The sequence below is a fragment of the Hyperolius riggenbachi genome, chromosome 5, assembly GCF_040937935.1.
Source record: "Hyperolius riggenbachi isolate aHypRig1 chromosome 5, aHypRig1.pri, whole genome shotgun sequence".
NCBI lineage: Eukaryota > Metazoa > Chordata > Amphibia > Anura > Hyperoliidae > Hyperolius > Hyperolius riggenbachi.
The window spans coordinates 397,903,853-397,930,907 of record NC_090650.1 but is presented as its reverse complement, the minus strand read 5'-3'; the positions used below and the strand labels follow the sequence as shown (position 1 = coordinate 397,930,907).

At 45.1% G+C, this 27,055-nt stretch overlaps 1 protein-coding gene across 2 annotated transcripts in view; it reads left to right on the top strand.

Moving 5' to 3' along the window:
• The window catches only part of ARHGAP39 (Rho GTPase activating protein 39), a 314,835-nt gene that overhangs the window by 237,288 nt on the left and 50,492 nt on the right, over window positions 1–27,055 (top strand). For both annotated transcript variants that reach the window (XM_068237894.1, XM_068237893.1), the window contains one exon: window positions 20,540–20,613. In XM_068237894.1, the coding sequence (XP_068093995.1) occupies window positions 20,540–20,613 (74 nt within the window). The remainder of the gene's footprint in view (window positions 1–20,539; window positions 20,614–27,055) is intronic.

Sequence of the window (27,055 nt, the reverse complement as noted above, 5' to 3'; positions counted from 1 at the left end):
AGACTTGGGCTGGAGAACGCTCTGCTGCTTCCTCCGCAGCCTGTGATCATGATCAGCGACACGAAGGAACAGTCATCAGAGAGCTGCTTCCTCTCCCATGAGTCACTGGAACCTCTGTACTATTCCTTGCATTTACATGTGAAGGAGGCGCAGGGAGCTTCTGAGGACTGGCATAGGGCAAGGGAGAGCTACTCGCACTATCTGCATAGAGTTTGTATGCTCTCCCTGTGTCTGCATGGGTTTCCTCTGGGCACTCTGGTCTCCCCCCTCCCCCCCTCATTTCAAAAACATACAGATAAATTGATTGGCTTCCAAAATCTCCAATATTAAAGTAGTGAAATACTACTCACAAGTATGAAGTAATACCCTCAAGATGTTTTACCATCTCGGTAACCACTGTATAGACAGGTGGGGAGCTAAGACCCGACCCCACTTGCGTTAAGATGTCGTATTCCATAGATGTTGAAAAAAAATTAAAGGGAAAATTAGGGTCCACCTAGGCTGGACTACTGGTAATTGAACAGCTAGAAACAGAGACCCCATAATAGAATAAAATGTGGCAACAATTATTTTAAATGGAGGTGCTATTTCTGGCTTGAAGTTCAGCAACTTTTGCTCTTTTTATTGCCTGAAGAAGCGGGTGGATACCTGCAAAACGCATTGCCTGTTGGAGCTTTTTTGATTAGTCTGATTTGTCCTGAATCTCGACTTTCTGAGTCTGTTTGGGAGGTAAGTCCTCCACTACCTCCCGTTTTAAACTGCTTTTAGCATATTTTATTCTATTGTGGCGCCTCTGTTTCTAGCAGTTCAATCACAATACATACACTACACGATACATACATAGACATATGGTAGGGATTAGATTGTGAGCCCCTTAGAGACCGTTCAGTGACAAGACAATATATACTCTGTACAGGCCTGTTGAAGATGTCAGCACTCTATATAAATACTAAATCCTTCTGGTCCAGTTGGAGTCCTGCTGCTTGCATTGCTCTTTGTAATGCTGAAACAATACTAGTGTACTCTGTTTCATTGTAGTCTTGTCTTCCATCTGCAGACTTCATTTGAATATTTATGGGGTACCGTAGCGGTCTGATGGAAGCGGCCCTTGTCTGACGCTTGCTAGGACCAGTGCCTTTTGTGACTTTCTTTATATGTGACTGCTAGTATATGTTTTCCCTTGTGTACCTGTTAAGTTTGCTTCTAAATCTCTCAGTAGTTATCCTTATTGATACTAATGTGGCCACTCTCGCTATAATTTGTTAAAGGGCATCTTCCGCAGCACTTTGCAGAGCACATAGAAGCAAAGAAGCTCAAAAAGAACACAGTCTAATCTCTACCATAGTCATAGTCTAATGATGCTATTAGAGTCTAACACTGAAGCATTTCCGTAGTTCGGCAGGGAATGGTACTCGATCCCTCTGGTGTCAGAGCAGTGTGTACGCTGTACAGATGCGTCACTAGCCTCCAGGCTAGCAAAACATATGTTACTATGACAGAGGGTGTTGGGACAACAAGTGGTGCACAATGAAGCAGAAAATGGAGGAGAGCAATGCTATGGGGCAGTGCTCGGAGGTCAGGGATCTTTAGCAGATGTGGGATGGCTGCTGAACACACGTATGTGAGAAAGTTACAAAAACATGGGCGAGCGTACAAACTCCAGGCAGATAAGTGTGTCACTGGGCCATATTTATCCAGAGTGTCTGAGACAAAATATTGGTAGGTTTTTAGAAATCCGTGCAGAACTGTCTCAGGCATCTTAAGAAATCATTAGTGCAGATTCCTTCTAAAACTGTTGTAAAATAGGAGGAGCTAGGAAGGTCTCTCAGACAGTGCAGTGTGTGAGGGGAATTGCTGTTGCTGAGGTAACCAACACACCTGCTGTATTGATAGCAGCAGGCTCTGAGGAGGAATTCAGCAGGTGGGAGGAGCACATCACAAATCATGTACAGTCTGCACTCTGCAATCATGTCTAGCCTGCAGTTCTACATCTGTAGTACTGCTATCGAGTACTTCTTAATCTGCGCCAGTGTAGGGATGGATTTGCACTTCTCTTAACTGTAGTGCAGCTCTAGAAATCCATGCCAAACTGCCACTATTACCTAGGATTTAAGAAGGTTCTTATTATCATGCAGAACTGTTCTCCCTGCTGGTTAGAACAGATTAAGAAGATAAAACAATCGGTAATGTGTTGATAAATCTCCCCCACAGACCTGAATGGAGAAACAGGATTTGACCACAGTTTTCAGTATACAGACACTGGAACCAGGGTATAAAGTGCAAAAATAAAGGTTTATTGCAGATGCAGGCGTACATACAAACATGAATGCCAATATCATGCAAACCTAAGCACAGCACACAATATATACAAACAACCTGGCAAACAGTGACAATTATATACAACACCCTGACTGTCTAACTGACTAAATATATACAGCAAATATACAAAGGTAATATATACAATCATTCGCAGTACAAAGGAATCAGGCGGAATATCAGAGGAAATCACAGGAGAGCAAGGTCAGCAACAGGTTATCAGAAAAAGTACAGTACCAGGGATAAGGCAAATGCAAGGTCTCAGACAGAATAAACAGGGTTCGGCAACAGGAAGGCATACACAGAAAATAGGAATAGGAACCAGGGTGTCCAGAAGCTCAGGCCTGGGAGCTCAAAGTTCGGGCAATTAGCAGGGGGAAGAGGCAGCAGTTAAATAGTCCATGTGATAAAAGGATGCATGTGATAATTTGCAGAAAATCAGGGCTGCTCATAGTCCACAGAGCCCTCTGCTGGTGGCACAATAAAAGTCCGGGCAGTCCATGCAAATGCTGCCACCAGCAGGCAGGAGAAGGTTATGACATAGTGTCCTGTCCCAAATTTGAACTAGGGACCCCCAGCCTTGCAAGGCGAGAGTGCTATCCACTATGCCACTTCTGTTGAGAAAAAAAACTCAGTGCTTTCAGTTTGACTTTCTATGGGCCTGATGCAGTAAACTTCGGTACAGTTGCCGTGCGCAGGGAGCACACCACAATTGTATCGTTACTAGCACGGGAAACATCTAACCCTTAGTCCTATGAATATTACTGTGGTTATCATAGCAATACAGACGTTACCCTAGTAGCGCACTTGGTGCTAAGGGCTAACAGCCAGAGCTCCTTCCGTGCTAGTAACAATGACATTGTTCTACTCTCCCTGCATAGGGCAACTTTACCAGAGTTTACTGCTTCAGGTCAATGGCAATTTACTGCAAGGTTCAGTGGCAAACATGTTGTCAGCTTAATTACTTTGTTGCTATATGCACTTACAACACAGACTGGGACATTGAAGTGTTGGCTTGCTGACAGTCAAAAGATTAGTCCAGGTGTTGAGTAGCAATAGCTCCTGCTTTGTGCAGCTACTTTACTCCCGCAGAAAAGTAAGAGCCTTTAGTGGGCAGTCTTGTGGAAACCATACTCCAAACAGAGTACACACACAGAGTTCTGTTTGCCAAGATTGCAAAGAACAACAATTTGAGCTTCCTGTAAGCTTAGGACTATTTTTGTCTAGCTGCAGATTTCAATGGAAAAATACTTTTCAACATAACATTTCAAATCATGTGCATCAACCATCAGTATTTATGGTAATTGTATAATGAAACAATGCTTTACAGCACTAAGCTCATTGGGGATGTAGACCCATGGCCGTATTGTAACCAATTGTTACATTGGCTGTGTTCTTATTTTCCTTACAACTGTACAGCCGTATTCAGTGGATTTCACAGTCTTCAGAATCCCCCCTTGTTGTCTAAGTCCCTGAGGCCCACAAATCGGCTTGTCATTGTCACAGGCAGCTAATCTCCTGTCTTGGTGGTAATCACCAAAAAGGCAGCATGGCAGCAATGCTGTTTCTCACAAAAGGCATTTAATCTTCCAGTTTGTTATTTAGGAGAGATAATACCCTTCTGGGCACCCCCATCTGCCACCAAGTGATTAGGGGCCAAAGGCCACCCATTAAAGAGGCACTGGCATCAGAGGAAAAATACTTAGAGCGCAGTGGTTGTCATAGACTTATCCTATAGATCTACTCAGCTGCCTGCCCACGTTTTCATTGTACTTCTTCTATAGACAGAGCATCAAGGACTGTAATAAACTACTATGAAGAGATCACCCTGTGGTTTACTTAATTATATTATTGGTGATGGCATGGCTAACAAAGGATGCTGGAATCAGAGAAAGCTACTGATGGCCATATGCTTATTGACCCCTCAGCAATTCAGCAATTTTTCTTAAGGTCGGTTGATCAAATAATTCTGCCTTTCAGCATATTAGTTAGAGCAGGGTCGGTGCTACCATAGGGCAACCTGGGCAATCGCCCCAGCTGCTGATCCCCCCCCCCCCCCCTCCTTGTGCTCACCAGGGCCCCTGCAAAGTTTTTAGCAGCCTAGCAACCAGGGGCGTAACTAGAAATCACTGGGCCCCCCTGCGAATATTTGGATGGGGCCCCCCCCCCATAGGTGCCAAATAATCGTAATGGGGCAGCGTTTCACTGTAAATTAATTGTAAAGTGGGCAGCATTTTACCAGACAATCGTAATGTGGGCCAGAAAATCGTAATGTGGGCAGAGTTCACCAGAAAATCGTAATGTGGGCCTTTAGAAAATCATAATGTGGGCAGAGTTCACCAGAAAATCGTAATGTGGCCACCAGTCACCAGAAAATTGTAACGTGGACAGCATTCACCAGACAATCGTAATGTGGGCAGCGTTCACCAGAAAATCATAATGTGGGCAGAGTTCACCAGAAAATCATAATGTGGGCAGAGTTCACCAGAAAATCATAATGTGGGCAGAGTTCACCAGAAAATCATAATGTGGGCAGAGTTCACCAGAAAATCGTAATGTGGGCACCAGTCACCAGAAAATCGTAACGTGAGCAGCAGTCACCAGAAAATTGTAACGTGGACAGCATTCACCAGACAATCGTAATGTGGGCAGCGTTCACCAGAATATCGTAATGTGGGACAGAAAATCGTAATGTGGGCAGAGTTCACCAGAAAATCGCAATGTGGGCAGCAGTCACCAGAAAATCGCCATGTGGGCAGCAGTCAGCAGAAAATCGCCATGTGGGCAGCAGTCACCAGAAAATCGCAATGTGGGCATCAGTCACCAGAAAATCCTAATGTGGGCAGCAGTCACCAGAATATCGTAATGTGGGCAGCAGTCACCAGAAAATCCTAATGTGGGCAGCAGTCAGTCACCAGAATATCATAATGTGGGCAGCACACACCAGAAAATCCTAATGTGGGCAGCAGTCACCAGAAAATCCTAATGTGGGCAGCAGTCACCAGAAAATCGCAATGTGGGCAGCAGTGACCAGAAAATCGTAATGTGGGCAGCAGACACCAGAAAATCGCAATGTGGGCAGCAGTGACCAGAAAATCGTAATGTGGGCAGCAGACACCTGAAAATCCCCCTGCAGAATTTCAGAGCACTAAGCGGAAGTGACGTCAGCCGCTAGAGCGAGAAGGCGGCGATGGAACGCAAGGAAGGAGGTATGTATCCCTCCGCCGCTGCTGCCCGCTGCCCATACACATTCACTAGATGGAGGGGGGCGCAGAGGGGAGAGCCCCGAGGTGAGGGAGAGGGGGGAACTTCCCCTCTCCCCGCCGACTGTGGTCAAGGCTTTCCCCTCATGCTGCCACCCCTCCAGCCCCCAAAAAACGGCCCCGAGCGGGCCCCAGGGGGGGGGCCGGGCCCCCCCGCGGGCGCAGGCGCTGCAGGGCCTATTGTTACGCCCCTGCTAGCAACAGCTCTGTCTCTGCTCCCCATCTTCATCCCTGCTGGCCACATGTTTTCAGAGACCCAACGCATGCCATTATGTTAGAACATTGGCCGGGTCACTAAGAAGAGGCTCCCCTGCTAGGCTGAAGATGAGCAAACATGGAGTAATGGAGCAGCTTGCTAGCAGGGACAGGTGAGTTGCTATGCAACCAGGCCTGTCTGCTATCTGTATTTTTTTTAAAACAATTTATAGTCTGCTATCTGTATTTTAATGGGAACCTGTAGTGAGAGGGATATGGTGGCTGCCATATTTATTTCCTTTTAAACAATACCAGTTGTGTGAGTTGATCCAGTTATTAGTCGCTTGTCTAATTGTTTGCCACCATACCTGATTGTCGTCCAACAGACCAAAATCAGTTGACAATAGGGCGGATTTGTTGAACCTGTGTACGAGCCTCAATACCCCCACCTACTTCTAACACCTGCCCCCCACCTGCACTGAACACTAAAGCTACAGCTATAGTACAAAGTCAATTACTTACCCCTGCGCTGCCTCCAACCTAAATCTAGAAACCCTCACCACTATCTCTGATGCTTTTTGGAGTTCGGGTACATTGTACCTGAACTCTGAGCCACAGCTGAACTACTAACAAACTTCTGCCGCTATTTACATACAGTGGCTTGCAAAAGTATTCGGCCCCCTTGAAGTTTTCCACATTTTGTCAAATTACTGCCACAAACATGAATCAATTTTATTGGAATTCCACATGAAAGACCAATACAAAGTGGTGTACACGTGAGAAGTGGAACTAAAATCATACATGATTCCAAACATTTTTTACAAATCAATAACTGCAAAGTGGGGTGTGCATAATTATTCAGCCCCCTGAGTTAATACTTTGTAGAACCACCTTTTGCTGCAATTACAGCTGCCAGTCTTTTAGGGTATGTGTCTACCAGCTTTGCACATCTAGAGACTGAAATCCATGCCCAGTCTAGTTTGCAAAACAGCTCCAGCTCAGTCAGATTAGATGGACAGCGTTTGTGAACAGCAGTTTTCAGATCTTGCCACAGATTCTTGATTGGATTTAGATCTGGACTTTGGCTGGGCCATTCTAACACATAGATATGTTTTGTTTTCAACCATTCCATTGTTGCCCTGGCTTTATGTTTAGGGTCATTGTCCTGCTGGAAGGTGAACCTCCACCCCAGTCTCAAGTCTTTTGCAGATTCCAAGACGTTTTCTTCCAAGATTACCCTGTATTTGGCTCCATCCATCTTCCCATGAACTCTGACCAGATTCCCTGGTCCTGCTGAAGAGAAGCACCCCCAGAGCATTATGCTGCCACCACCATATTTGACAGTGGGGATGGTGTGTTCATAGTAATGTGCAGTGTTAGTTTTCCGTCACACATAGCGTTTTGCATTTTGGCCAAAAAGTTCCATTTTGGTCTCATCTGACCAGAGCACCTTCTTCCACATGTTTGCTGTGTCCCCCACATGACTCGTGGCAAACTGCAAACAGGACTTCTTATGCTTTTCTGTTATCCTCCTCAGCGGTATGGACGACTATACACGTCCATCACTGCCGGAGGTCGCCGCTCAGGCCCTGCTGGGCCGATTTGAGCGAAATAAAAAGCAGCACACGCAGCCGTCACTTTGCCAGCCGCGTGTGCTGCCAGAGGGTCCCCCCAGCCGCCCGAGCCCTGCGCAGCCGGAACAAAAGTTCCGGCCAGCGCTAAGGGCTGGATCGGAGGCGGCTGACGTCAGGACGTCGGCTGACGTCCATGGCGTCACTCCGCTCGTCGCTATGGCGACGATGTAAGCAAAACAAGGAAGGCTGCTCATTGCGGCCTTCCTTGTTTATTCTGGTCGCCGGAGGCGATCAGAATGACGCTTCCGGAGCGCCCTCTAGTGGGCTTTCATGCAGCCAACTTTCAGTTGGCTGCATGAAACAGTTTTTTTTTAATTAAAAAAAAACCCTCCCGCAGCCGCCCTGGCGATCTTAATAGACCGCCAGGGAGGTTAACAATGGCTTTCTTCTTGCCACTCTTCCATAAAGGCCAACTTTGTGCAGTGCACGACTAATAGTTGTCCTATGGACAGATTCCCCCACCTGAGCTGTAGATCTCTGCAGCTCGTCCAGAGTCACCATGGGCCTCTTGACTGCATTTCTGATCAGCGCTCTCCTTGTTTGGCCTGTGAGTTTAGGTGGACAGCCTTGTCTTGGTAGGTTTACAGTTGTGCTATACTCCTTCCATTTCTGAATGATCGCTTGAACAGTGCTCCATGGGATGTTCAAGGCTTTGGAAATCTTTTTGTAGCCTAAGCCTGCTTTAAATTTCTCAATAACCTTATCCCTGACTTGTCTGGTGTGTTCTTTGGACTTCATGGTGTTTTTGTTCCCAATATTCTTTTAGACAACCTCTGAGGCCATCACAGAGCAGCTGTATTTGTACTGACATTAGATTACACACAGGTGCACTCTATTTAGTCATTAGCACTTATCAGGAAATGTCTATGGGCAACTGACTGCACTCAGACCAAAATGGGCTGGATAATTACGCACAGCCCACTTTGCAGTTATTTATTTGTAAAAAATATTTGGAATCGAATATGATTTTCATTCCACTTCTCACATGTACAGCACTTTGTATTGGTCTTTCATGTGCAATTCCAATAAAATTGATCCATGTTTGTGGCAGTAATGTGACAAAATGTGGAAAACGTCAAGGGGGCCCGAATACTTTTGCAAGCCACTGTAGTAGCCAAATTCTGGTAACCGCTGCCTTTATCTCCACCTCTATTTGGAGTTTTGGGTACAGTATACCTGAACTCCATGCACCCACTCTTCCTTACCGCCGTCGATAGCTGGAGTTCAGCTACATAATAGCCAAATTCCGGTGCCAAAATTGTCCAGTCTGGGCCACCATAACTACAATTTATATTGGGGTCTATAGCGACTATGCGCCCAAATTGCCGGTTTCCTTAAAAATATCTTGCAATGCATGTTAGTGTACAGGGAAAGAAGGCAAGACAAGACACTTATATTGCGATTTTCTATTGGTGGACTCAAAGTTCAGAGTTGCAGCCACTATGGTGCACTCAGTAGGCAGTAGCAGTGATTGGGAGTATTGCCCAAGGTCTCCTTACTAAATAGGTGCTGGCTTACTGAACAGGCTGAACTAAGATTCTAACCCAGGACTCCTGTGTTAGAGGCAGAGCACTTAACCAGTATACTATCCAGCCACTACAACCAACCACTGTCCAGAAGAATTTGCGTTCCACTCACAAGCTCACAGGACATTTGTGACAGAGAACATGCAGAAGCATAGACATGGTGAGCAAGTCCATTCTATAATATGATATATGCTGCTGTGGGCTCTGTTACAATGCAACAAACCTGGCACAGTGTCCCTTATCCTCATCTATTACACTGCAAAGGAGGTTTCCTACTGCAAGTGAAAAATACATACTATATATACTGAAGTAGAAGGTCCAGTTTACATCTGCGTTTTTTTTTAAACTGTCCATTTTTACAGTCAGTGTGCTGTAAAATGTCCGGCTTCCATAGGTTCCTATTATGCTGCAAAACCTTCCGTTTCTGTTCTGCTGAGTGAAACGGCCCGAAAAATTAGGTCCTGCTGCATTTATTTTACGTTCAGTGGAACAGACCACAGAACCGTACAGCCGGTTCCGTTGGCGAAACCTAATTTGAACCGAGCCTAAGTCTAGAAATTTAGGTCTGATTCACTTCTTAAAACTATAGGGGTCGACTTATACACGAGTCACAGGCAACACTGAGCTCACTGAGTTATGTGTGTACTAATAGTGGCATTCCCATTTGCAGCAATGTACCCTGTGGTAAGTGATACTTTGAGGAAAGGAAATGCCAGTAAAAGGACAGGTCTGAAAGTCCTGGCCACAACAATTAACAAGGAAAGGGGCAGGGGGGAAATACTGTGCTGCATACAAGGAAGTGAATAATGGCTGCACTTGGGGGCCTGGAGGAGGTATTGTATAATCATCTGCTCTGCTGTCTGCACAGGCAGGCAGCTTTTTGACCATTTTTCAGGTCTGCATGCTGCAAGTCCCTGGAAAAGAGACCTGTTTTCATTCTGCAAGTTTCAGACTTGCTGTTCTGGTGAGAGATTTGCATCCACTTGTAAATTGCTTATCTGCTTCCTTTGAAGGCTTGCAGTATAAATGCCATTTCCTCCCAGAATCCCCTGCTGGTCATAAAGGTTTGGTTCTGCTAGACTTACCTTGAGTTTCAGCCCTCTGCTAATTGTTTGCTAATATTATCTTAGAGTAGTTATCCTTGGGAGTGCACTAGCATTCCTCCTAGTGCAGTCAGCTTGTTTATTATCTGTATTGCCTTTTTCTGTCTTATATGTTGCGATTGCACTTGCTCCAACGGCGGCTGCCAGTGAATCGCTCTGTCTGTTTGGATCGCATTCGCCCTAGCGTTAGAGGCGGTGGATCTTTCTGTATTCTGTCTTGGAGTATAGCCAGAGCTGCGGTTGCTACTGGTTACTCCTCCTGTCTCTCTTGTCTGGAACGAACGCTTGCTGTTGTCTGGGTGAGGCAACCGATAAGCAAGCGTTCGCGTTCTCTGTTTGTTTTTGTTTTTCGTGTTTCATTGGTTAGTCAGGGTTGGTATGCTTTGTCGCTGTTGCGCTTAACGTGCGGTGACCGTGCCTTGCACGCGCTTTGTCGCTATTGCGTGTGGTGACCGCGTGTAGCTAGTCCTGTCTTCTCCTTCGTGTTGGATTACAGTTTGTTATTGGTCCTGTCCTTATTCTTCCAATGCTCTGTCTTTACTCAATCTTGTGTCTCTATTAGCAATCGCCATTCTTGCGATTGCTTTCCTACTTAGTCTTCGCTGTTGTGTGTCCACCGTCGCCCGGTGGCAGCTAGATTGGTGGACATACATACATTCTGTCTCTGTGCTCACTCTCTCTCGAGAGGCTATCTTGCCCTGTATAGCTTCACTTCGTACAATTCCTATCTGGAATCTGTGGCAGTGCAGAGGGTTTATTCCTCTGCACTCCACAGCTCCATCTGCCGGTTGGAATTCCTCTCTACTGGTGCATTTACTGGGCTCCCTTTTCCAAGCGTTTGTGGAGGGTTTCTGCAGTGTCAGCGCACATATTGTGCACTGACCACGGAGATAATTCCCCATTCGTGAGATATTGGCTGCAGTTAAGGGACAGGAGGGGTTAATGGCTGCAATACTGTATGCAGTGCAGTCATTAACCCCTCCTGAGCCCCAAGTGCAGCCATTAGCTTTGCTGAGTAGACTTATACTTGAGTCAATAAAAAATTCCAGCTTAAGAGGGTTTAATATGGAGTCGACTTATACACGAGACCAACTTGTATTCGAGTATATACATTATCGGACTAAGCGAGGGGCTGTCTCTTTGCATTGCTAGTTTGAAAAAAAGTTATTCTACCCAGCTGATGTTGCAGCCTTAGCTGCTGAATTGTCTGCATGATATTAAATAATAGTAAGGCCACTTCATGCAAAATGATCAGCGATTCTTGGCAGCAAGCCCTCATTTGTAATAGAAATGCTACATGTCTAATTTTCCTGGGGACCCATTAATCTCATTACTGTATCTCTAATTGTTCTTTTCCTTGAAATGATTAGTCTCATAAAGGTTTCATGTGGGAACTATCACTTGTGTATCTGTTCCTGGGGAAGTTCTGGGACATCTTGCAGGGTAGGAAAGGTCTCAGGCACAACTTATACTAGAAACAGGACATTTTCTCTTCCTTGTAGCTTGCAGCATCTGCAGGTGCAGTCCATGTACACATGATCTGCAGGCAATCTATCAGGCGAACAGTCTGATCATTTCGCTAAAAGTAATTCAATCAGATTGTAACACTGGACTAATGTTCACATGTGTCGAGAGACCACTCGGCTGTTTTTGATAAAATTTGGGGACGGTGGGTGGACGGATGGATTTTTCAACCACAATACCTAAAGGGGCCCATACACTGGTCGATTTCAGCCATCAATCGATCCTATAGAATCAATCAATCAGAAATCGATTCTATCAAATCGATCGATTTGTGGCCGATTTCGATCAATTTGATCTATTTGACAGGATGGAAAATCTAGGTCGATCTGCTGCTGGCTGTAGATCGATGGCCCATAGAGTTGCTTTGGATCTAATGGTCCAATAATGCATTTAGAGCAATTTCCAATAGTTTTAATTCTGAAATCTGTTGGAAATCTGTTCCTTGTGTGTGGCAAACATCAGATGGATTCCTGTCAGATTCGGCTTGACAGGCATCTGACAGAAATCTATCGGATGTGAATATGTATTTTCTGCTTGCAGTAGGAAACCTCCTTTGCAGTGTAATAGATGAGGATAAGGGCCCTTTCACACACTGTGTCAGGTGTGTTGCATGGTAACAGAGCCCAGAGCAGCACATATCTTATTATACAATTGACATTCTCACTGCGTCTATGCTTCCGCATGTTCTCTGTCACACATGTCCATTCAGCTTTTGTGTGGAGCGCAAATTCTTCTGGACAGCAGTTGGTTAAATATAGTGTGATGGTTAAAGTGAACCAGAGACGAAGCATCCTCATGTATTTCACCCTATATATCAGTGGGTACATTAGAGAAAATACCTACCCTGCTCTCTGCTTCATCCTTCACTGCTTGTTATCAGCCCCGATAGAATCCCCGACTGAGCATTCAGTCTGGCTTTGCTCAGGAATCATTATAGCTGAGTCTGACTTTTCTGATGTCTTTTCAAGCCCAAGCCTGCCCCCTTCTGGCTCTGCTTTCCTGTTCTGTATACTGCAGAGAGCTGTGATGAGATGGGAGGAGCTGCTAATGTAAGAGTATATTGAAAAACGTTTTTTATTATCTATATTTGTTAGTCATAAGAGGTATTTAGAAATGGTGATTTCATTTTGCACACAGCCCGCTAAATAACATGCTTTTCTGATGAACTGTGTTTTGCATGGAGTTTTAGTAAAAAAAAAGGCACACCAGAGCAGTGAAAATACCAGGTATAGTATGTTTTTTGTAAAATCTATCGGAGGGATATATTTATTTTGTGCCAAAGTGTTCATCTCTGGTTTCCTTTAACCTCCCTGGCGGTAAGCCCGAGCTGAGCTCGGGCTATGCCGCGCAGGAGGTTTTCTCAGGCCCTGCTGGGCCGATTTACTTTTTTTTTTTGCAACACGCAGCTAGCACTTTGCTAGCTGCGTGTGCATTCCGATCAACGCCGTTCCGTGCTCGATCGCCGCTGTTCGCCTCGCCGCACTCTGCTCCTTATACTGCTAAGGTACTTTTTACATTTTGCATTGACCTGAGGAAGCAGGCCATGATCTGCAAAACGCATTGTAATTTTTTCTGATAAACATTTTTCCAGTTGAACGGGTGTTTGTATCTTCTGGAGAGGTAAGCGACTGCCTCTCATTTACATGTTATGTTTTAAAGTTTTAAAACCCATATATTTTGGCGCCTCCACCTCACTCTTTTATCAGTTAGACCTCCTTTGCAGGTAATAGCTTTACAGTTTTCTGAAAAGTGTATTGAACTACAGGAGTCTAGTATCCGGCAGGACCCGGAGCACAGAACGCGGACTGTGAACTCAGGCTTATTGTTGTTGCAGGAACTGCAACTCACCTTTGTGAGTATATAATCCTCTATAATTTAACCCGTGTCCCTGTGTGTGCTGTCTCTGTGTAGCTGGGTCCGTGCTTTTTGGTACTTCGCATGTGCGCAGCATGGACCCAGCCTCACAGAGACAGGAGGACGGGGCCAGGGAGCCAGGCGGGCGTGTGAGCGGGCGGCCGGGTGTGCGTGCGCAGTACATGCAGCGGGCGGCATCGAGAAACACAGACCCTAGAGCCTGTTTTCAAATGGGCTTGGGTCTGCTAGTACTATATACTAACGTCCCCCTATCACTTACGATACTGCACCATCGGGCCCCAGATCTCTCTCTATTTCTCGTTTAAGTGCTCTTGGTCCCTACAAGAACCACCGAACCTCTTCTACAGTAGCTGTGGTGGGGACATTAGAGCAGAGGCTGCAGGGTAGGCCTGAAAGATAAATTGAATTTAAACTGCAATCGTGATCACCAAGATCACAATTTCAGAATCGTCAAAGCGGCGAGTATCGCAATTACGTCATTTCCGCGTAGGGGAAGTTTGAAGAAGCGGTTTCATACTTCCCCAAGTCCCGGCGAGTGCGGCCCGCAGCATCGGCAGTGTTGGACATACCTTACGCACAAAGCTCAACACTGTTCGGCCTCTATCGCCGTCTGCCGGCTCTTGTGTACGGCATACTTCCTGATTCCTGTATGTCACATGACCTACAGGAAGTATGCAATGCATTAGATCATACAGGAGAAGAAGTGGATATGCGGGCATCACTGAACTTTGGGCTGGAAGGTATATCCAGCACTGCCACAGCTTGGGGGACAGAGGGGGCACAGAGAGAGACCCAGAGGGGGCACAGAGAGAGACCCAGAGGGGGCACAGAGAGGGACCCAGAGGGGGCACAGAGAGAGACCCAGAGGGGGCACAGAGAAAGACCCAGAGAGGGCACAGAGAGAGACCCAGAGGGGGCACAGAGAGAGACCCAGAGGGGGCACAGAGAGCGACCCAGAGGGGGTACAGAGAGAGACCCAGAGTGAACACAAAGGGGGCACAAAGAGACGACACAGAGGGGGGGAACAAAGCTCAATTTGAAGGAAATCAAGAATAGAAATCGTGATTTTTGGAAAGAAATCACTCAATTAAATTTTTTCCTAAAATCGTTCAGACCTAGTGGCTGGGACTGGCTCGATGTTCCCCTTACAATGGCAGTATGTGGGTACATAAAGGAACAGAGTACATGCAACTCTGAATACCCAGATTTATGCTGCTTCTAATACTGAGTATTGATGTGACAGGTTTGAGTCACTTGCAGTAAACCAGTGCTGTGTAAGCTGGCGATCCTCATACTAAAAGAGGAGGCAGATAGATGGGCTGCCATTGGGGGTTTGATGGATGAGCATTGTGCGCCTGGAAGAAAAATGACTTCTGCCCCTTCTCTGTAGATTGCACAGAGATGTGTGCTGTGATGAGAGCGTCACTATTGACCTGTGCATTATCTGCTAGTCTGTCACATCACTGGATATCGCTTATTTCACAGCAGGGCAGGAGCTGCGGATCACAGGAGCCGCATCATCAGAGTGCTCAGTCATTTGTACTGTGCCGATAAAAACTGTTCACCCCTCTGAAATCTTCACCTTTCAGCGTGAATAGAGCCCTGCATCTCAGCGGAATCAAAGTTTCATTCTCAACGCAAAGCAAAAACAGAGCACTGCAAACTCATTAATATTGGGAACAGAGTCACGCAGTCCTACAGAATACCCTTCCTATGCAATTTAGTCTGTATCCACAAAATTCCACGATTAGGTGCGATGAATGATTTAATAACCAAAGAAGCACGCAAAACCACATTTTGGTTATTAAAAGGGCACTATGGTTAAAAATTGTAACATGTAAAATATGTGTAAACATAGATAAATAAGAAGTATGTTTTTTTCCAGAGTAAAATGAGCCATAAATTACTTTTCTCCTATGTTGCTGTCACTTACAGTAGGTAGTAGAAATCTGACAGAAGCGACAGGCTGGGACTACTTGTATATGCTATTTTGAATTTGAATATCGTAGAAATGGCCCCTGAAGGCTCATACACACATCAGACCATAGTCTTTTGAAAATGAAAGATCACAGACCAATTTTACCCCCTTCCATGTAGTATGAGAGCAATACCTACACAGTCTATTCTATGGAGCTGAACTCCCCATCAGACAGAAATCTTTGCAAGATGCTGCACACAAAGATGCTGTACACATTCAACAGATCAGTATCTGCAAAAGATCTGTTCCTGCAAAAGATCCATTCCTGCAAAAGATCCGTTCCTGCAAAATGCATCCATAGTCTATGATATCTGCAGATCCTCATACACACCTTGTTTAACTGACATTCGTCTGCAGATCAGATCCACCAGGATGGATTTTCAGATCTGCAGATAATTGTCTGATCTGCAGATGAATGTCAATTAAACAAGGTGTGTATGATGATCTGCAGATATCATAGACTATGAATGCAATTTGCAGGAACGGATCTTTGGCAGGAACAGATCTTTTGCAGTTACTGATCCTTTGTGTCTGTACAGCATCTTTGTGTGCAGCATCTTGCAAAGATTTTTTTCTGATGGGGAGTTCAGCTCCACAGAAAAGACTGTGAAGGTATGGCTCTCATACTACATGGAGGGGGGTCAAATTGGTCTGTGATCTTTCATTTTCAAAAGACTATGGTCTGATGTGTGTATGTGGCCTGAGGGTCGCTTTGTAGAGTTCCCAGATTGTTAATTCTGAGATTTCGCTACTGCTTGGGTTTAGCTGAAAGTAATCTTGTAAATGAGTTTCCACCAGGCTAATATTGGAGGGGTCAGACAGCAAAGATTGGTTCAGAGACCATCCAAAGTCCTGTGGCCTGCAGGCTATTGTGTTAGGGCGTATAAAGACAGCATTGTGGCCTGACCTGGCATAGGAAATTTTTAGAATTCTGTGAATTGAGATGGAAGCTAATTTGAATGATACAATGATCAATGCAACATTGTGAGTGATATGGATTAGTAAAGTGTGTATTCGTTTTTTTGGTGGGGTGTAGTTCTGATCTCGTCTCTGAACCTCTCAATATGCTTCATTGGGAAAGTTGCCCTGCATTGCTGTCAGCTGTTAGTGTGATGGGTGTGATTACTCCTAACATTTACATATGCATGCCAATAGCCCCATGGATTTCAGTGTTCTCCCCAGAATATTTTTTCAGCCGGGTGGCACGAAAAAGTAGCCGGGTGGGGAGGGTCAAACTGGGTGCGGAATCACACTGGGTATTGGGGGTGGGGTGGGGGGTTAGGGAATATTCTAGGTACTACTGAATGGGTGGGGGCAGCCCAGGATAAAACACACACACACACACACACACACACACACACACACACGCACGCAATATATACACACGCACGCAATATATACACACACACGCAATATATGCACACACACACACGCAATATATACACACACACACATGCAATATATGCGCACACACACACGCAATATATGCGCACACACACACGCACACACACACAAATATATGCACACACACACACACTCACCTCACAGACACACACACACACACACACACCTCACAGACACACACACAATGTATGCACACAGACACACCTGCTGAATAAAGTGCTCTGAAGTTTACACTGCAATAACTACAAGTATTTCCAAGTTTAGATAAAATTACAGCTAAACTGCTTTTTTTTTTATTTTCTAGAAATAAGGTCAGTAATGTCACCTTTGTTATAATCTCTCCGCAGAAATCTTCTGTGTGCATTAGTGAGGACAGTACAACTGAAGCTAATACTGTCTGCATATAAAAGGAATTTACCACAGCAGTGGCTGCGAGACAGCCCCCCTCCCCCGTTATGACAGGAGCTTTGCCGGAATCATGAATAGAGCCAGGCGTCCCGCGGTAGTTTATCTGTCCTGTGTGTGCAACTTCACAGGACCTTTCCCCGCCCCTCTACACTACGAAGGGAGCTGGGGAAGAGGGCGGAGATATCTCCCTGAATAACAGCTAGCTGGCTGCACAGTGCACAGCCGCTGCTGCTGTAATGATTCAAGAGGAGGAAGAAGCCGAACTCTGCTACACACCAGGGCAAACGGCAGCCGGGCGGGAGGGCAGGGTCAGGTGGGCGCTCCGCCCAGCTGAAAGGCTCTGGGGAGAACACTGGATTTTAGCATTCCCACACCTTGCAAAATGAATCTCTCATTGCAGGAAACCCATAGTGGGGCGGAAAAGCAGAATATTTCAATGCTTATTTGTGTAGATGTTTCAAAAACATTGAAAGAAGAATTTCTAGTATCTTTAGCACCAGGCAGTATACTGATTCCATTATTCCCAGCAATATTCTGCTGAATGGAGCTGCTGACTTTAGGAAAAAGTCGCCCTGTGTAATACAATGTAACTATGAAAAGATGGATGTCATTTTAAAGCTCTCTTTCTCCTCTTTCTGACGACCCCTAAATCGTCGCCCTACGCCTTTTAGTTTTCTCTATTTTCGTGATCAAAGCCGCGGCAATGTCAATCGCGAAAATAGCGAAAACTAAAAGGCGTAGGGTGGTGGTTTCTATATCATTGGAAAGAGGAGAAAGAGAGCTTTAAAATGATATGCATCTTTCCATAGTTTTTGCACTGCTCGGAGTCCCTTTAAAGACAGACAATCTGTACTCTAAAATTCTTACAATAAAAAGCATACCATTTTATTCCTTATGTTCTCCTGGGCCCCGCTGTGCTGTTTCTGCCTTTCCCTGCTGCTGTCATGATCGCTGCTGCAGCAGGTATTGCTGGAAGTAGTAGTGCTGCAGCTCAGGTAGTTCTGATCTCTTTCCATGCAAGCTGCATAGCTTTGTCTGCCTTTCCCTGCTGTCAGCTTGTGACTGATTATCATTCACCTGTGTGGGAATCTGCATGTCTGCTCCCATTGGATGACCTCAGTATAAAGATCTGCTTCCTGCAGGACTCCTCGGGTTTTCATAGCTTCAGTTTAAGCCTGTCTTGCTGTCGCTTCAGCCCCCGATCGTGTTTCTTGTTCTAAAGATACTTTGCTGGTCTTTGCATCATATATTGGTTCATTGCCAATATATATGCATACCAGCACGTTTATTATTTTCCTTGTATTCGTGTTACGTTGATACATCTGTGTCGCTGATATATACGTACACGAACTGTTTATATCCTGTGTGCAGTTAGTCAGCTTTCCAGCACGTTTTGGTAGGTTGCGCGTACCGTGATCACCCGTGCTGAGGTAGTTACCCTGCTCCTGGTTCTGTTTGTGGATTGCGTTCATCTCTGCGAAGAGATAACGAATCCTTCTGAATCCTGTTCTGTTACCGTTTGTGGATTGCGTTCATCTCTGCAAAGAGATAACGAATCCTTCTGAATCCTGTTCTGTTACCATTTGTGGATTGCGTTCATCTCTGCGAAGAGATAGCGAATCCTTCTGAGTCCTGTTCCCTGTATTGCTCCAGTCTAAGTCAGTGTTCCTGCTTATGTCATATATCGGTTCATTGCCGATATATACATATGTTAGTCAGACGTTACAAATAGTTTCATTGATAGCTGTAATTGTAATACGCCAGGAAAACATACTTATTGTATATTTATCTGTGTTACGTTCATCTATCTTGATCCTGCTAATTCCTGACTATCCTGTCCTGTCTTTGTGAGGCACGCCATCGCCGCTACGCTTTGGCTGCCTCATTCCAGTCTGTCTTGTTGTGGACGCTTGCTGTCGGCTAGCTAGCAAGCGTTCATTCTGTCTACCTGTCCTGATCTCCTCAGTTCTGGTTTATGCGCTCAGCGCTACTTTGCGCTGAGACGTTATAGCGAAAGCATTGTTTGTGGCTGTCGGATCTGCACCGGCCCTGTGCGCCACAATCTCCTTTTGGAGTCAGTCCTCCCCTCCACTATACTAGGGATAGCCTGTTTCCTTGTGCTAGTGTGTGTACCTCCTCCACGTCAGCTCATGCGTTGCATGCTGACTGTGGAGAATACACCACCAAGCCTTACAGCTGCAATCCTGGCTTGTAATTGCCATTTTTATGCAGTATTTACAAACAAAAGACATAGCAAGTGATAGGCTGAGAGTAGCTCAGTGTGTAAATCATACAGAGTGTGCAGGGGGCCTGGAGAGGGTGTGTATAGCTTCTATCCAATCGCAAGCAGCACAGCGCATTCCAGCCTGACTGCCTCAGCCCGACAGAGCCGACAGAGGAGAGAAGATTAGATCATATAACAGAGATAACACAGCCACTGTGCAACTAGAAAAGGCTGCAGTTAGGCAGAGCACATTAGAACAGGTATAGGAACTTATAGGATAGAAGAAATAAGGATGAAAATTTTGTTACAGAATCTCTTTAACTCTACTGAAATTCAGTGCTGTGTGTGTGACAATAAAGCATGATAACTTCATATGTGATCGATTCTTTACATAGACTTTGTAACTGGCACCAAAACTTTCTCAGCTGCTTATCCAGATCCCATCCCACCCAGAACCTTCTCCTTCCAGGGACCCTATTGTCCTTTAGCTTAGTCACCTACTTTCACTCCCACATCCAGGACTTCTCACGAGCATCACCTCTCCTCTGGAACTCTCTGCCACAGCCTGTCCGTCATGCTTCAAGCCTGGAAACCTTCAAATGTTCTCTAAAAACACACCTGTTCAGACAAGCCTATGCTTTTCTGCAGATGGTGTTGGAGGTTTACTGCCTCATCCACTAACCCCTGTGTCTCCTTCCCTAATGTCTCCAACACTCTACATTGTAAGTTCGCAAGGGCAGGGACCTCCTCCTAGTGTTTCTCATTCTGCTGTAATATGTAATATGAACATGTACCAGTATTGGTGATGTCTCCAGCCACACATCAACAACGTCTGTACTTGTATTGCTGGATGTCCTGATTGTGCAGTTCTGAACTATTCCTGTATCTATTTTCTCCACTATTTATTTTGTACTATGTACAGTGCTGCCTAAGATGTTGGCGCTACATTAAAAATCATTTCTGGGATCTCATATTTTCTGGCCTACATACAGTAATATATGATCTGTTGATCTCTTGCAGGTTTATAGATAAATGGTAACTTTCATTGTTTGCCAAATCTCACTGGTCTCTGGTGTCTTGTGATTTCAGGGGTGGCCATCAGTACATACGCCAAATACTGTCACAGGAAACTACAGAAAGCGGCCTTGATGGGAGCCAAAAAGGTAAATACTCCTTACTTGCCAATTAGTTTCTTTTTCCTTCTCTCTCCCATCCTCCTTATTTCTCGTTGTCTTTATCCAGTTGTGTCCTTCTCTTTCTTCTCAGACCACCTGAATTTCTTTTATCCTTCACCCTCTCGCTCATGTTTCCTTGTCTTCCTTTTATCTAAACTAGAGTGACCAGATTTTTGTAGGTCCAACCTGGGACAGGGAGGGTGGGTGCAGGGGGGGGGGGGGGGGCGTGGCGTCGAAAAATGGGCATGGCCATGACATTGTATGGGCGGAGCTAACATAATGATGTAACACCGAGGCATAAGAAAGCAGTGTTTACGCCATGATGTGGACAAACGAGACTTTGCATCATGGGTGTGCAGAAACTGTGTGATGCTAATAGTATACCGTAACCACAAAGCAGCAAACATAGCCATCTATGACCATTAAATAATAAATGCAGTAACAGTTACCCCGGACACCAGAAACTAAATGCAATGGGCAACATGTCAGCACAAAATAAACGCAATGCGGGCAAACATGTTAGTACAAAATAAATGCAATGCGGGCAACATGTCAGTACAAAATAAACACAATGCGGGCAACATGTCAGTACAAAATAAACGCAATGCGGGCAACATGTCAGTACAAAATAAACGCAATGCGGGCAAACATGTCAGTACAAAATAAACGCAATGCGGGCAACCATGTCAGTACAAAATAAACGCAATGCGGGCAACATGTCAGTACAAAATTAAAACGCAATGTGGGCAAACATGTCAGTACAAAATAAACACAATGCGGGCAACATGTCAGTACAAAATAAACGCAATGCGGGCAAACATGTCAGTACAAAATAAACGCAATGCGGGCAACATGTCAGTACAAAATAAACGCAATGCGGGCAAACATGTCAGTACAAAATAAACGCAATGCGGGCAACCATGTCAGTACAAAATAAACGCAATGCGGGCAACATGTCAGTACAAAATAAAAACGCAATGCGGGCAACCATGTCAGTACAAAATAAACGCAATGCGGGCAACCATGTCAGTACAAAATAAACGCAATGCGGGCAACATGTCAGTACAAAATAAAAACGCAATGCGGGCAAACATGTCAGTACAAAATAAACGCAATGCGGGCAACATGTCAGTACAAAATAAACGCAATGCGGGCAAACATTTCACCAGAAAATTACTGCAATGCGGGCAAACATTTCACCAGAAAATTACTGCAATGCGGGCAAACATTTCACCAGAAAATTAACGCAATGCGGGCAAACATTTCCCCAGAAAAGAAACGCAATGCGGGCAAACATTTCCCCAGAAAAGAAACGCAATGCGGGCAAACATTTCCCCAGAAAAGAAACGCAATGCGGGCAAACATTTCCCCAGAAAAGAAACGCAATGCGGGCAAACATTTCCCCAGAAAAGAAACGCAATGCGGGCAAACATTTCACCAGAAAAGAAACGCAATGCGGGCAAACATTTCCCCAGAAAAGAAACGCAATGCAGGCAAACATTTCCCCAGAAAAGAAACGCAATGCGGGCAAACATTTCCCCAGAAAAGAAACGCAATGCGGGCAAACATTTCCCCAGAAAAGAAACGCAATGCGGGCAAACCTTTCACCAGAAAAGAAACAATGCGGGCAAACATTTCACCAGAAAAGAAACGCAATGCGAGCAAACATTTCACCAGAAAAGAAACGCAATGCGTGCAAACATTTCACCAGAAAGGAAACGCAATGCGGGCAAACATTTCCCCAGAAAAGAAACGCAATGCGGGCAAACATTTCCCCAGAAAAGAAACAATGCGGGCAAACATTTCCCCAGAAAAGAAACAATGCGGGCAAACATTTCACCTAAAAAAGAAAGCATTTACTCACCTGGCAGAAGTCTCCGGCCTCTGGCGCGCTGTTCCCGGGACTACCTTGCTCCTGAAGTCTCCCGCGCTGACAGCCTGGCAGAGCAGGGCTACGGCAAGATGGCGCCCGAAGCCCTGTACTGGAGACAAATAGTCTCCAGTACAGGGCTTCGGCAGCCATCTTGCCGTAGCCCTGCTCGCCTGCCGGTGTCGGAACAGACACCGGAAGAAGGAGGCTGGAGCGGGGCTGCGGGCAATGAACTGGCACGGCGTCTATAGACGCCGCTGCCAGTTCATAAGCATAGAGTGGCCAGAGTCCCGAGGCCGGGACGTCCCGCTGCTGAAAGCGGGACGTTTCCCGGGACCTCATGCAGCCTGGGACAGCAGACCCCGAATCCGGGACGTGTCCCGGGCAATCCGGGACGTCTGGTCACTCTATCTAAACCCCTCCCCATGTCCTTGCTTGTACTCTTTCTTTACCTTGCCTTCTCTATCTTTCTCTCCCTACATCTTTTGCTTTCCTTTACCAATAAATCTCTATCTCCCTTATCTCTCTTGCTCCCTCTCTGTGCCCCCCCCCCCCTCTCTAATTTACCTTAACTTACGTCTAATCTTGTCCTTGCTCTCTGCTACTGTTTCTCCCCATCCACTTTGTGATTTTTTTTCTTAAGGGGCCCATACACTAGTCGATTACAGTCATCGATTGAGGCCCGATTCAACTACTCTGATCGAATCGGCTAGAAATCGATGCAGCAGGAAGCATGATTAATCGATTGATTTCATCGATCTACACGATCAGTCCGGATGGAAAATCTAGGTCGATCTGCTGCTGGCCCATAGAGTTAATGATCCAATAATGCATTTAGATCGATTTCCAATACATTTCATTGTGAAATCTTTTGGAAATCTGTTCCTAGTGTGTGGCACACATCAGATAGATGCAGACAGGGAGAAGTCCTGGCGATGGAGAGTGGGCACAAGAGGCAGCGCTGGTGGACAGGTGAGAGGAGCCGCATCGGACGGCCCGAAATCCAACGTGGTATCGGCGCAATGCCAACCTTCTGCCAATTGAGCAAAATCTTCCATCTGTGCGATTGACCACATCAATCGATTTCAGCGGAAAATCAATCGATTAGGAATCGTTTGCACCATCGATTTCTAACAGATTCGATCAAATCATTGAACCTCCCGGATATTTATTAAAAAATATCATTCAGTGTATGGCCACCTTAATTCATCTCTCTTCTTCATCTGTCTCTTCCTGTTGCTGCACGGTTTTCTTGCCAGGCACTGTACCTTTACTTTCTTTCCCGTTTCCTTTTCTCTCGCTCGCAGCATCTCTACCTCCCTTCATGATTATTTATATCCTGTGTAATACAAATTGTGCTGCTTATATAAATTGACAAGCAAGCCAAAGCAGCACAATTTCTGCCCAGGGCAACCTGCAACATCCAATCCAGAATGTCACTTAAGTTATAATATTGTTTGTCTGCGATGTTCGGAGGGTTATGAAATTACTCTCCCCCCCCCCCCCCCCCCCCCCTTGCCGGATTTCTTTTTGCCATTTTATGAATTGTGATGCTTTTAAGGAAAATGGTCTTTTATTCAAAGGTGGATTTAATCAGCGTTGCTGTAGCTTCTCATATTAAAAACAAAGTGGTCAATTTGGTTTTAGAATTGTATGTGTGAAGCATAGATCACTGCAATGCGAAAATATTATTTATATGAGCAGGGAGGGCTTTCCAGCCTACAGGACTCCATACTTTATAGCAAAGGTAAGCTATACATCTGGTGATGATGGGCAGATTTAAAGTGACGCTGAAGCGGAAAAAAACATATGGTATAATTAATTTTATGCGTAGTACGGATAATTAATAGAACAATAGTAGCAAAGAAAAGAGTCTCATGTTTTTTATTTTCAGGTATATAGCTTTCTTTTTAGAACATTGCATTATTATCTAATATTTTCAGTTTACAAACTACACTCTGCATTTTAAACTATGAAATAGAGCTGGGATAATGACCCTTTAAGCTCCGCTGCTGTAAAATCTTATCTGAAGTTGTTTTTCTCTGTATCTTTGATGTATAAGTGCTTCAGAAAATAGCATCGCGCTCTGACTAAATTAGTCAGAGAGCTCAGAGAAGCTCTTTTGCATGGATAACAAGTGAAGTTTCTTAAAGAGGAACTCCAGTAAAAATAATGTAATAAAAGAAGTTCTTCATTTTACAATAATTATGTATAAATGATTTAGTCAGTGTTTGCCCATTGTAAAATCTTTTAAATCCCTGATTTACATTCTGACATTTATCACATGGTGACATTTTTACTGTTGGCAGATGATGTAGCTGCTGCTTGCTGTTTTGGCAGTTGGAAACAGCTGTAAACCGCTATTTCCCACAATGTAACAGGGTTCACAGACAGGAAACTGCCAGAAGTACCTCGGTACTCAGAGCTTCTTGTAGGAGAGGTTTCACCACAATATCAGTCATACAGTGCCCCCTGATGGTCTGTTTGTGAAAAGGAATAGATTTCTCATGTAAAAGGGGGTATCAGCTACTGATTGGGATAAAGTTCAATTCTTGGTCGGAGTTTCTCTTTAACTCTTCCTGTACTGGAAACAATATGAGACTCATATCTGTGCTACTAGTGTTCTATTTCTTAGCTGTACTACACATACAATGCATTATATTACAAGTTTATTTTCACTTCAGATTCCCTTTAACCAAGAGACAGATCTCTCTCAGATCTGATCTGATTAGAGAGAGGTCTGTTGGCTGCCCATACATTGAAAGCCGATTCCCGATCGATCTCCGCATTAAATCTCTCAGGAATCAGACGAATCAGCCACCTTGCAAATGATAGATAGATATAAAGCAGCCCCCTCACCTCTGCCCCCCAGTGTTTCATTGTGCCCCTGTGTGTGCATCTATACATTACCTCTCCTGTGTCGCCCACCACACAATGCCCATCTGTCTCCGTTTCCCACTCCTCCATTTGCGGTTCACACCCTGCTGGCATTTAGCACGTGGCACGTGTGATGTCACACGTGCTATATGCCGGTGGAGTGTAAGGCGTAAATGGAGGAACAGGGAGTGGAAGACAGATGGGCACTGCAAAAGACGGGGGACAAAGGTCAGGTAATGAATAAATGCACACATGGAGGGCACATATATACACTAGGAGGTATAGTGCCGGGGGTTTCCTTGCATTTATCCCTTGTCCTGATATCGCTCGCTGTTACTACTGCACTCCTAATCGGCCATGAGGGCCCGACATCTTGCAGCTTGTCCGATTGATACATGCGATCAATCAGGCATGAAATTGGTCACATCGTTGATCGGGGATGCTCTTAGCAGCACTGATTTTTGTACTATACGATAGTTAACGATTTTGATGGTCGATCTGGCGCCAAGTCAACTAGTGCATGGCCACTTAAGAGTGGCTAAAGTAGAAGTTTACATTTTTTCACAGATCGCTTACAAAACATAATGCAGATTTGACTTATTGACTTGTTCCATCTTAGACTTTTTTCGTGCTTAGTGGACAGGGCCATTGTTTACAAATGTGTCCATCTTCCTGCCGCACCTGTGAAAAGAGGCCATGAAGAAGCAGTTTACCTACCCACAAAGCTCCACCAGACTCTAAGGGTGACCATTGATCGCTCAATTTTGTGGGCCAGTCAACCTTCCGATCCGATAATTTTGTTGAATCAGAGATCAAGCTGAAATCAGTCATAAGGATTGATCAGGAATGGCAGAAAATCTCGGTCACAAGGGCTCAATAGGGCTCCAATCCCTTGTGCACTGCTGAAGCCTCACCTGTCGCGCCATCTTGAATCGTGGCCTCCTCCAGCGTCCGGTGCATCACAGCAACTGTCTGTATCATGTGATACTGACGCATGTAGCCATGTCACATGGTACAGGTGCTCGTGGTGTTGCTGGACATAGGAGGAGGCCAGGATTTGCATCGGGGGACAGGTGAGCTTACCAAACTACACGTGGGGATGCACACACACACACACACACACACACGCACGCACGCACGCACGCACGCACGCACGCACATACACACACATACACACACACACACATACACACACACACACATATACACACACACACACACATATACACACACACACACACACACACACATATATATATATATACACACACACATATATATATACACACACACACACCCACACACACCCAGCGTGGCGCTAGGATGCGTTCCGATAGATTTCATGCCACTTCTGAAGTTTACAGCATTGAATTTTACACCCCCGGAATTCTTATCTGCTTATAATTAGATCCTGATTTGTATTGCTTAGTAGTAGCAGCAATAAAGTACACAGATCAGGTTCCTGGGTTGTAGTTAGGGACACACTGTATTTCAGTACTAAACACTCTAGAGTCTAAATAAACTGTACAGGTCTGCAGAAGCTGCTGTGAGTTGATAAACTACTACTGACATTGCTGTCTTAAAAGTGGGGAAATCCAGTAATGAAAATAATTTAATGCAGTAATGAAAACTCAGTAGCAGAATTCAAAGTTAAACAAATGGCTCCCAAGAAAGCAAGATTAC